The 12656-nt window shown below is 43.8% G+C and overlaps 1 protein-coding gene across 4 annotated transcripts in view; it reads left to right on the top strand.

Annotated features, from left to right (window-relative positions):
• The window catches only part of MAPK8 (mitogen-activated protein kinase 8), a 273704-nt gene extending 261618 nt beyond the window's left edge, over positions 1 to 12086 (top strand). For 2 of the 4 annotated variants that reach the window (XM_085608772.1, XM_085608773.1), the window contains exon 13: positions 9922 to 12086. In XM_085608772.1, coding sequence (XP_085464898.1) covers positions 9922 to 9938 — 17 coding nt within the window. In that variant the 3' untranslated portion in view covers positions 9939 to 12086. The remainder of the gene's footprint in view (positions 1 to 9921) is intronic. The other 2 variants (XM_085608770.1, XM_085608771.1) reach the window with 1 other exon arrangement.
• The last annotated feature ends 570 nt before the right edge of the window (positions 12087 to 12656 follow it).

Here is a 12656-nt window from a genome sequence, read left to right as displayed (position 1 = left end):
AGTTATGGTTAACAGACCTTCTACTTCTAGCAGAAATAGCACCTTTTCCACAAATGCAGATATCTTCTCCATATGACAGTAGCATATCCTACATCACAATATGTGGTCTCTGAAGCAGTCTTACTGCCTCTTAAATTCACTGAATTTCACAATGGTGACATCCCTGATTGATTGCAGAAATATTCTGGCGCATCCAGTACAAATAACTACCAACACTTCCAAATGTAAAAGATTCTTGTCTGTGCTCTTCAAATGGATTACATGCACCTCTCATCCAAGCCCATCACATTTTGCCCTATTTATTTGAGCCTTTTCAAATAGGACTTAAAACCGCATTGATTAAAGTCCACATTGCAGCAGTTTCAAGGTACAGAAGCTCTCCAAAAGAACCATCCTTTTTGGTTGCAAAGAATTATTAAAAAGCTCCTGAAAGGTCTCTTTTAGATTTGCTTTTATTTTTTATGGAGTTTTATATAGTGCGAACTTGGCCCGAATCGGGTATCCGAGCGCTTTACTTGGCACCAGTTATGTTACATGAGGACACATTTATTTTTTGTTAGGTACAGGAAGATTAAGCGATTTGCCCAGAATCACAGGATGTTCAGCGTCATTGCTGAGGTCGAACCCAGTTCCCCAGATTCGAGGTCGACCGCCCTAGCCGTTGGGCCAACTCCTCTCCCCCATTTCTTTCCACCATCAAGAACTCTTTTCCAATAAAATGGGAATTGAAAACCATCCTATCCCAACTAGTAACCGATCATCAAATCAGTTCACCATTTGCACATAAAAACTCTTTCGAAAGACAGCTACCCTGTTGACATAACTTCCAAGAGTGGAGTAAGATTTGCGGTTTTACTACTGCACAACCTTACTTGCAGTTTACCCCGGATAAAGTTGTGCTAAAGACTAGTGCAAAATGTATTCTAAATGTTCTGACAGAATTTCACTCCAATGAACATGTCCTTAAAGCCTTCTTCTAAAACACCTCTAATGCACTTGATTTAAGGAGATGCCTTAAGTTCTATCTGGAGGAAACAAAACATTTTAAAAAGTCGAACCAATTGCTACTTTCTTTTCCAAATCCACGTGAAGGGTTCCCAGTGTCAAAATGGAGATGTGTAAATCGTCAATACTGCTTTCTACTATGATTCAAGCATGGGGAAGAAAAAGGGTTCTCCAGCTCTGGTAGCTTAATTAACTCCTATCCAGCCTCTCTAAATAGAGGCTTACCTAGATCACTTTCCCTGAATAATTATCCTTTCCACACTTGTGCTAGAAATCTGAGGTGAAATAGCCTCTGGAAGCGATGAGGCTGAGGGCACTCATGTTATTTGCTGAAGTTTGAGTTTTTGAATTGAGGTGAAAAGTGGCATTGTTTTAGGGCCTTTCAGGCAGTCGGCCCCTTGTGCTGCTACTGTACAGTTACGGTAGGGCTCCCATCTCGATAATAAAGAATGATTCAGAGACGTGAATATATGAAAGATACTAATGCCGGAGAGCTTTAGTTAAAGGTAAGTAACTTTTTTACAGTAAGTAACTTTTTCATTTTACCTGTGGTGCTCTTGTGTAATAAATCTGCAGCTCCTCCCTGGTGCAAAGGACTATTCTGAGGCCCAGCCTAAGGCACCCCAGGGCCTATAATCCCATCACTGAGACAGACTCCTAGTTTAAGAGAATTGCACCATTCTTACATTTGATGCACACACATACACAGTAAATGAGTAATTTGGAGTGCGTAAGGAATGGTTTTGTATGATTTTACCATTAGAACCCTTCATTAAATACGATTATTATTAAAAGTACTGTTCCTTCCATATTGGTGTTCAAAATAGTTAATGGTGAGAAAGGTGCTGCCAAAGTCTCCTCTGATTTTACAGGTGTCTGAAAAGATATTACTGGTAATTGCAAAAAACCTTTGCAGTGACTAGTGATTGAGATAGTTCATAGTAGTCTTGGAGATTGGCTACCAGCCTGAGGAAAAGGACTCTTTGCGCAAAGCGAGAGCCATTCATTGACTGCATCCATGTGAGTGAAATCAAACTAATTTACAGACTTTGTGAAATGACCAAGCAGCCCTCTAGACTGGAAGCATGTCTATTTGTTTTCCTTTTCTGCTTCACTTCTGTCTTGGATTTAGGCCCAGATCTCTGTACTGGGGCGAATGTATGACATTGTTCTGCATTCTGTCCATCAATTGTTGTTTTTGCATTTGTCCCCCGAGTGGGATGGGTATGCCCAGATGTGGGTCCGTGCTCTCCATGCCACTGGAGTCAAGCTATCCTGGCTGATGAGGGGTGAAACCCCGAAACCCGTCCACATCTGCCATTACATCATGTCTTATACATTCACTTCCTGATGCCCATAACATTCTTGCAGAGGTAACAGATCAATAAATGTTATAAAAGTACATTTTTAAACAGGAACAAAGTTGTTTCTTACCTTGTAGATATTTATATGTGTCATCATTGATCTGAAAGAGACTATTAGTTATAGATTCCTTACCTTAGAATCCCCAGGAGTCGGACTGGATCCGGAGAATGTTTTCCTCAGCAGTACCCTTGCGTGTCTGTAGGTGGCGTCGGTCGACACCGCCTTTGTCATTCGCGTCGGGATCGCCAGCATGACGTCGCGGTAAAACTAGTTTGCTGTCATTTTCACATATTAAAGGAAATATCCCATGATGGAGAAAAGTTACTTGCTCGTTATTCATGTTCGGTGTGGAATTGATGCCATAACAATTCGTCCTACTCCCTGGTAGTGGTAATATGATGCACTGTTCTAGAGGATTCATTCTGTTCAGTATGGCCCAATAGATTTCAAAGTTAACTCTTGCTCAGTTGTAGTGTCAGTTGGACATTTTCCTGGAATAACAGAACCACAACACAGATGCCTTTTAGCAGGGCTTCCAGGAGGATCACAAATGCACATTAGAGGTACAAGTGGATAATCACCTGTTCCATTTTTCACTTTCAAATCGAGAAAAAGCATGTTTGTAGCATGTGCGGCTGTAAATACTCATGCTCTGCATACTCCTGCCATCTAGTTCTGGGCTCGGATGTTTGAAACTTGTTTTTCTTTGAAGAAGTCTTTTGAGGTGATGGGGTATAGTGACTCCTCCCTTAATGGGCCATGTGCCAGGGCACCAACTCCACTCTTAGATAGTTTTTTCTCTTCCTGCCTTTGGTTTTCGACATGTACCGATTAAGCTTCCAGTTCCGTGCCTAACAGTATTTTCCGTTGGGCCGACTAAACCACTCCCCTCCTGTTTCATAGAAGTGCCTTAACGAATCCTTGTTCGCGCTGCTTTGTCATTGATGAACTTCAACCACCAGACTTGCCTCTGTGCGTTTCCGCCATGGCCGATCGCTTGTCGTCCCTGCCAGATCATTGATGGCAAGAACTCCCTGTTGGAAATAACTACACCAGTTTTACTCCAAGTTACCTTGGACTAAACACCATCAAGTCAGCAGTCTGTCTTTCCCCCGAGCTCCACGAGACTACATACTGGGCCTGCCTCACTTTCCAGTTGAAGTCTCTTCGATACTGATGCAAGTGGAGGTGTGCCAGTGGGAGAATGCAGAGATAAGAAGCGGATGACACACAACCATCTTTGGGGAGCGCAATGTCGAGATAGAGAAAGAAGCCGGCCCAGCTGGTCCAGTCGAGGCGGTTTGGGGGGGAGGGAGGTTGCCTTCCAAATCTGAGGGAGAACAGTTACAAGACCCTAAGGTTCAACAACCCTCGAAGACCTCAACAGTGAGTATGGTCACCACCCACTCGCAACCTGTGGCCACCCATTAACCCCATAGACCGGCAGAGCAATGCTCAAGCGAGGGTCAGGCGTTTAGCCCGGAGTCTCCTCAACAGCCTCATGGGCTGGCACTGTTTTCGGGCCATGATCGACACCAACAAACATTTGGATCTGAAAATGCTCTGTTCTTCTGCAAAAAAGGCCCACATAAATGGTGGCCACTCCCGGAGATGACTGGCTCGTTGAGTCTGGCACCGAAGCGGACACTGAAACAGACACCAGCACTAAAGCCATCACTGGCCCCAAAGCCGACATCTGCATCGAAGTCAACATCTTTACCGAAAGCCTCCATGCCGAAGGGTCCAATAAACGCCAAAGACCCATTCTGCGCTGAAACCTCCAACGACCTGGCTCCGACGACTCTGAGCAACGTATTCTCCAACACTTGCATTAGGAGTTTTGTGCTTACTAAAAACATCTCTTTCCACCTGCCTACTGGTATAATCTCCACTAGGCTGCCTCCAAAGCCTCATTAGACTCTTCCTAGGAAGAGAAGGTTATCTTTTGAGGAGCAAATTGCTTTGGAGCCTCCACCTCCAAAGCATAGGAAACAGAAGGTGAGGGGCACTAGCCCCCTCCCCCTAGACTTCTTCACCTCCCCTTCCAACTCCACCACTCCCACCACCATATGCTCCAGCTGCTTCAGAGGGGTCACTACCACTTCGTATGGGAAGTGCAGTTCACTGTATCCAGCTGACCCCACGATGCAGGACCTTAAGCCCATAGGTGATCTGTGGGACGACTATGATGTTGAAACCCCAGTTGATCCAGACCGTGATCTCTACCCTGCCAAACTTTCTTCCCGGGTGATGCTACCGCATACCATGAGGATGCTACTTTTCACATAGATACTCATGTCGTACAGGAAGTTGATGTCTTCCTAGTCGAAACAATGTTCAAGACAAAATGCACCTTCATGTTCCTCCCAGTGCTAAAAGGAATGCTTAAAACTGTGCCCAAAACATTCAAAGAGCCAGTCGAGGCTTGTGTAATCACACCTAGGTTCAGCAAAAAATCTAAACCCTCTCCCAGTAGCCCTCCTTACATTCGTGGGCACGTTCCTTCAGACTGTCTTGTCGTACACATGAAATGCGCCAGCACCCAAGGTATAGCGAATGCTCTAACTCCTTATAAGGAGACCAAAAAGATTGACAAGGCGGGCATGAGGGTGACCGTACAATCAGCTCAGTCATTGGAGAGTTACCAGCTCAGTTAAGTAAGAGTGCATTGGAACAAGATGGAGGAACTTCTCAAATTCCTCCCTGCGGAGTATAGGCAGCATGGGCAAGAGCAGGTTACAGATGGCAAGACCATCTCTAAAGCCACCATCCGCTGTGCTCTGGATGCATTGACATTGCTGCCAGAAGAGTTAATACCAGCAGCCTGGTCGGGGGTCACAATTGGCTCTGTTTCTCTGGCTTTTAAACCAGAAGTCAAGCAGCATCTGCTAAAGCTGCTGTTCGATGGTGAACACCTTTTTGGCACGCAGATAGACCAGATGCTTGAAAGCTCAAAAAAGACAAAGATACCCTTCTGTCATCCAATCCTAGGGGGTCCTTTCAGAAGTCCCAGTACAGGGGAGGCAGTAAGACAACTTCACCAGACTCTCCTGCCTCCTACTAGAGGTAGCAACAATACCACCACCAGCCAACATAGGGGTATTGTAGAGGGTACTACAGGGGTAACAACACTAGAGGTAGCCAAGGAAGGTTGGTGAAAGGAGCTGCCTCTTCCAAGCATTGACTCCTTTCTACTCCCCCTATCACACTACACCTGCCGGGTAGAGAATGCAGGGATTCCGTTCTCAATCGGAAGAGATCACCTCTGACCAATGGGTCCTCTCACTCATAAAGCACAGCTACTGCCTGTAAGGAACTCATTGCAACCCCTCTAAACATTCCAACCGCACAACACCAGCTTCTTTTTTAGTAAGCAGCCCAGGCGCTTATTTTCAAAGTGACAATAGAACTAGTGCCATTGCAACATCAAGGTAAGGGGGTGTACTTCCTGTATTTTCTAATTCCCAAAAGGGACAAGACTCTAAGGCCTTTACTCAACCTCATGCCCCTCAACAAATAGATCCTCTTAGAATATTTCCACATGGTCACTCTGCAGGATGTCATCCCTCTGCTGTATCAAGGTGACTTCATGACTGCCCTCAGTCTGAAAGACACCTACTGCCACATACCTATCCACACCACTCATCGCCTATCAACATTTTGTGACAATTGGTCAGTATTAGTTCAAAGTATTGCCATTCGGGGTCACCACTGAGAGTATTCACAAAGTACTTCTCACAAGGAATGGCATTCACATATTGCCCTACTTAGACGATTGGCTGATCAAGAGTGCAAGCAGTTTCTCGCTGACACCCAAGCCACCTTATTCCCCATCTCCACAGTTTTGGGCTTGACTATAAATACCATTTAGTTCCCACCTCGAGCCCCTTCAGATGCAACCCTTGTGGGAGCCATACTCAATTCAGTTACTGCCAGCACTTACCACAGTCCGTCACGGCTGCAAGGATTCCTACAGATTCTGCTTCTTTTTTAGCCAAATTGCCCACTGATGGTCATAACTGTTACGAGCCTTCTCGAATAGAGGCCTTGTGCATATCGATAGTTCCCCATGCCAGACTGCACATGGGTCCACACCAACAATGCCAGTCCGCACAATAGTCACAAGCAGAGAATCACTCAGAGGATTTAGTGTTATGTCCCAGCACCAATCACTCTCTCCATTGGTGGAACGGCAACAAACTTACACGGCCAGCCCTTTGTAGACCCCGTTCCACAGGTGACCATCATGCATGCCTCACTCTCGGGCTGGGGAGAGCATCTTCAGCAGCTGACTGTTTAGGGCATGTGGTCACTGCAATATAGAGGGCTCTTCTTCAGTTAACTCAAGCTCCTGGCTATCCAACTAGCTGTCAATGCTTTATTTCACTAGGTTCAGCACAAAGTGTCTTTTGATAAAAAATGAACACCACTTCTGCAATCATTTATCTCCCAAAGCAAACTGGCACACAACACAGCAGTCATAGCACAGAGCATTTGGCAATAGGCACTTCACCACCAGATACACCTGGCCGAGTAATGCATCAACAAATCGATAAGTGGGAGCTAAACCTTGTAGACCTACTACAGTACTTCCACTGTTGGATGGGGTCCTGAGGTTGGGCTCTTTGCAGCAGTTTAAAAAGCCAAAATACCAAAATGTCACCTCCAGGTTCCCAAACCTGCAGTCCATGGTCCATGCGCTATAGATGAACTGGCCAGGGATCTTGGCCCACACTTTTTCTCCTATCCCACTCCTTTTGTACTTGTTCCGTAAGCTTTGGCAAACCTCCCTTGTTCTCATCCTGCTACCTCCCACATGGGCCGGACAACCATATGGTTTTCAATTCTTCTAGAGATGTCATGATTCCGCACGAGAAGCTCCCCAACAGGCTGGACCTTCTTAAGTAGAACCAAGGTGCAATCGGGCACCCAGACCACAGGCAACCCAGTCTAGGGATCTGACTCCTGAGCTCCTAGAATTCAGCAATCTCAACATCCCTCCTCAAGAGTGAAGGTTTATACTTAGAAAAGCACACAGACTCTATGCGCGGGCCTGCTACGCTGCCAAGTTGAAAATGTTTGCCCATTACTGCTTTCATAAGCACATAGACCTGCTTAAACTTGCAGTTCAAGAATATCGTCGGCTACCTTCTTCATTACAGAAATCACATCTAGCTTACACTTCCATACAGCTTCACTTGCAGCCTTTGCTCAGAACAGGGAAGTCTTTTCTTTATTTAAAACCCCTGTCATTAAAGCTTTCACAGAAAGACTCAAACTGGTTATCGAGGCTTCCTTTGCCCCTGTATGGAACCGTAATGTTGTCCTTACCAGACTCATGGGAAATCTCCTTTTGAACCCCCTACACTTGTGCCCTTCGAATTCCTTTCCTGGACTATTGCTTTTCTTGGTGCTATCACATCCTTAAGGCACATTATCAAATGGCAGGCCCTCACCCTGGCAGAGCCATGTTTCAAGTTCATAACGGCAGAACTGTCCTCAGAACCAGCCCCAAGTTATTACCTAAGGTGATGTCCCCCTTCCATCTCAACTGGACCATTTAGCTCCTGATATTTTTCCCTCATCCAGACTTGGTGGCAGAGAGGGGCCCTGCACACTCTTGATGCCAAGCGTATTGTGATTTATTACATCAAGAGGACCAAACCCTTCCACAAAACCTAGTAACTTTTAGGTGCTTTTGTCAAACCTTACAGAGGGCACAATCTATCTAAAGTGGGCAAAGCAAGATGGATTGTCAAATGTTCTCAAACCTACTCCCTTAGGACTAAAAGAAATTGGCCTGTTTTGCCCAGGCTTTTTTCCACTCACAAAAATGAAGCCACTATGGCTTTCCTTGGAAAACTACCCATAGCTGACATTTGCGAGGCAGCTATATGGTTCACTTCACACACATTTACTAAGCACTTCTGTGTGGATGTTTTAGCGCACCAACAAGCAAGAATTGACAAAGCTGTTGTTGAAACTCTTTCTGTCTTCAGAAACATCCACTGACTAACCACCGCTTAGACGAGTACTGCTTTCTAGTCTCTGCAGCACGTGTACCTACACCCACACAAACTGAATAGGTTACTTATCCTGTATTTGTTTGTAGCGTGTAGTGTTTTAGATTCACATGCGCTCACCTCCTGCCCCAGAAACCTTTGGTTGTTGCATTTGTACATTCTTTAACTTAAATGCTTTGTGCGCAACTTCTTGCATGGTCCCCATACTTTCCTATCCAGCGGTCGATCTCTAAACTCTCACGCTATGCCGAAAACAATCTAACTATGGAGCTGGTGCTCATGTGTATTGCCAACTGACGGCAGAGCTAAATCCCTTGTGGCTTGAAAGACTTCCTCGGAGAAAAACAAGTTGCAAATATCCGAGCTTAATACTAGATGGAAGGAGTATGGAGAGCATGTGAATCTACAGCATTACATGTTAAGAACAGATGCCTACAGGCTGAGTAACATATTCCTTCTCAAGACTCCATCTTGAGTCTGTTTGTGAGAGCGAACCCTGGGTGAGGGTTTCTTCAATAAATGAAGGAATTTTGAGTGTTCTTATTTTTCTTTTGCATCAACATCATGGTGATGAGAGTTCCAGCGGTAACAGGCCTTTTGAGTTTGGCATCAGCATGGGGCAGATATCCTTGTGTCTCCAACAAACTTTGCATTTGCCATTCCTAAGGAGTTCAATGAAGGAAGGTCTTTGGATTTGGACAATACATTTTTTTTCAAACTGAACAAGTTGGCAGAATCTAGCAGCAATGCTCATGGGATCCTTGAACTTGGACAGGTTGACTCCTGGAACTGTATGCCTATTTTGAAGGAAACTGGGTTCACTCGTGGGAATTTAAATGGAATGTGTTAGGGGTACCAACATTAGCTTTTCAGGTTTTAAAGATGAGCCTCTTCATACACTGAATTATAAGGAGTGGAAGTAATGGTATCCCACTAGTGTGTGATCTACTTGTATAATCTTGTCACCAGCACTACAGAATATAGCCTTAGTTAGAGTTTTACTTCTTCTGTGTTATTCCAAGCTGGGTTAATATTACCATGTTTCAGCTGTTGGTGCATATCTACCAGCTGCCTCACTTTGATTCCCTGTATTCCTGTATTGTAATATCCTCAAAGCTTGCTGCTGTATTTATCCTTCCTCCTTCCTCCTTGCCTTGATGGACTGTACTTGATGATCTTTCTCTCCCTGTGCGTACCCTTGGTATTAGTCTGCCCTTTCTACATGTCCTCTTTAGAGTGTCTCCATCTGCATTACCCAGGTTGAATCTGTATCTCCTAATTTTGTCACACATTTGTATTTTCTCTTGTCTCATTGTTTAGGCAGAGGTTCATGTTGCCATCCTGCTCACATACTTTATGATCCCGATTTTTAGCTAAACTGTCTGTGGTACTTTCACACTAAATGAAAGCCAAGCATTTGGGTAGTCTTAGACAAGAGTTCGCTGTGTGATCTCAGGAGTTTTAATGAGCTGTGAGGTGTGTCCCCAGGACTGTACTTACAAGTGACTTGCTCTTTTGTTTCTCATAGCACAGGTGCGGCAGTGACCAATGGCTCTCAGAACCCATCCTCTTCGTCTTCAGCTGAGGTCTCCTCCATGTCAACAGACCCAACGTTGCCCTCCGACACAGACAGCAGCCTAGAAACTTCTGCCGGCTCTTTGGGCTGCTGCAGATGACTTTGGGTGAGGGTGGGTTAGGGGTAGGGTGAGGGGTTCGTACAGGAACTGCCGATTTAATCTTGGTAAAGCAAATTTAAGATGATGGGGAGTTCTTTTTTTAGTGTATATTATAAAGAATTGTAGGATTCCTTTTACATTATAGTGGGTTTAATTTTCTAGTGCTGTCATATGAAGCAGTCCTGTGTGAGCAGCCATGAGATATGTATTGTATTGTATTAATTGGGGGCTGCCTCGAATTTCCTTCAGATATCACTGACAATTGTATCACAGTTTAAATTCGGCCTTTTATTTTTTTTTTTACTTCGCGGTTTGTGCCGCACTTTGTTTTTCACCGAATTTGTGCGATTTCTTTTTATCAAAGAGACTTTAAATGTGCCGTCTTTTTACCATGATGTGAATTATTTAAGATTTGTATAGTTCTTTGTTTCTTCGAATGTATTGCCAGTGGTTTGATCGTGTTTTCCCTCCACGTTCTCTGCTGGATTGTCCTGGTTAGCTCTCTAGAAAGAGCATTCTTAGTCCGCCTAGACCACAGCACAAGGCAGTGACTGGGCCCTGGGCATGCCCTGGATTAGCAAAACATCCATCACTCGGGGCTAAAAGTCAGGTTGAAGCTCTGTCTGCTAGACCATTAAAAGCTACATGAGAAATGGTGCTGCTGAACTATTGTGGAGGCGCATGGTTAGAATACAGCACTGAGGGGAATTCAAATCTCAGACTCTCTGACATTGTACGTGTCACATTACCTCATGATGCCTCTGTTCACCAAACTGGTATTTGTTGATGTTTTATACTTTTCCAGGCAGTCATTCATCCATTTACATTGGCAGGTTTGTAGCCTCGCAGCTTGAGCTTCAAAAAATGTTATGTATGTGACTTTACAGGTGGTGGAGTTTGAAGGAAGTTGATCATGATGGAAAGCTGCATTTATTTTTATTGACATTGCCTGTTTTTTATCTTGAAATGCAGCTGCAATCATTGAATATTCAGGGAAAGCTGCTTGCTAAGGTGGTGCATTTATAATTATGCGGATCAATTGCAATCATTATTATTCAAGGAATCATTCAGTCAGTTGTTTTTTTTTTTTTTTTTAACCTCTGAAGACTGTGGATGGTTTCTCTTCAAATACGTTATCATTGAATACTTTAGGAAAGCTGAAGCAAGTGTTTTAAGGATGGAGTTTGATAGGTGGAAAGCTGCTGTGGGTGCTTAAGGATTTTGTCATATGTAAATCTTTGTATGTGCTGAGAAACTTGCAGGGCTTGTTAGCCATTTATTTGAGTAGTGACTGCTGCAGTCCCTACTAAACTGTGGTGACTGATTGTGAATTTCAACTGATTGGAACTGAAATCACTGCTGTAGTGAGCTGAGAAATTGAATAAGCCCATTAGCTTTAAATCCTATAGCATTCCTAGTGTCAGCTACTGTGAGGTCTGTGGCATTATTTGCTAATTGGTGTGAGCCGTGGCTGCACTAATTGGGTGAAGGCTGCATTGAGAGACGGAGGGGAGTTATTTTGTCATTTCCACTGGGTTGTAATGCACAAATTTGGGGTATGGCTCCAGTTTGTGCTTTTCTGGTTGTTTTCTGGAAAGAGCCATAGCCTTTGAAAGTTTTGGGAAAGCCGTAGATCAAGATTCAGAATTGCGGGTTGTCCATCAGTTAGTGCAGGGTTTGTTAAATCTTTGCCCCATTTACCTTATACGTACCCCTGTTCTAAGAGTTTGCAGTCATCATAAATGCAAGTACGTTTTAAACTATAAAAGTGCAGTAGAGGAATAGAACCTCTCTTAATGGAGTTGGCTTACAAATAATCAGTGTCCTACTGTGCTAAAGTCTTGATGATCTCAACTGTTATATGGCTGAAATAAAGCATGCCTGTGAGAACATGTTTACTATCAAGCACAGATACCAGCCTGTATTGGGAATGGATATGACATTCAGCAAATATTATGTGGAGCCAGGGGAATCATAGAAAATACACTACAACGTCAATAAATTGGTTACTTCCCAACTCTTTTATTTGCTTTTGTGTGGATAATATATTGTGGTGCATTTTCTTGCCTTAATAGCACAGGGGTGTGGTATTTGGGTTTTGCATTCTGAAACGATCCCTGACACACCACATCCCACACAACCTGTTACATAAAAACCTTAATGTTTGCATTAGTAGCCCCAACCTTCACAGTGCCTTAACGACTAATTCTGTGAAATCAAGCACATTCCAATTATTGATTAAAAATTAATCTTAAATCTAGAAGACACATAGTTACTAGGAGGCCATTTCTAAAAATAAATGCTAATAATATTGATAAATAAACTCTACTTTGGCTTGCATGCACAGTTAAGTCTCTAATCAGTCTCCAAAATGCCAGAAATAAAAAGCTGAATCCCAGTCCTAGGTGGTGAGAGATTCCAAAGCTAGCGCACGCATTTACTAAACACTACTGTGTGAATAGTCTTGCTAGACAACTTGCTCTAATTTGCCCCCATCCATACACTAACCACTGCTTGTTGGAAGGAACTGCTACAAATAGAAACATTTGCCCTGTTAAGAATTTGCTCATAGAGGTTAGTACTGTAG

This window comes from Triturus cristatus, chromosome 1_2, assembly GCF_964204655.1.
Source record: "Triturus cristatus chromosome 1_2, aTriCri1.1, whole genome shotgun sequence".
In the NCBI taxonomy this organism is placed as follows: domain Eukaryota; kingdom Metazoa; phylum Chordata; class Amphibia; order Caudata; family Salamandridae; genus Triturus; species Triturus cristatus.
Note: the sequence above shows the minus strand (reverse complement) of the source record. Positions and strands in the feature narration are given on the sequence as shown.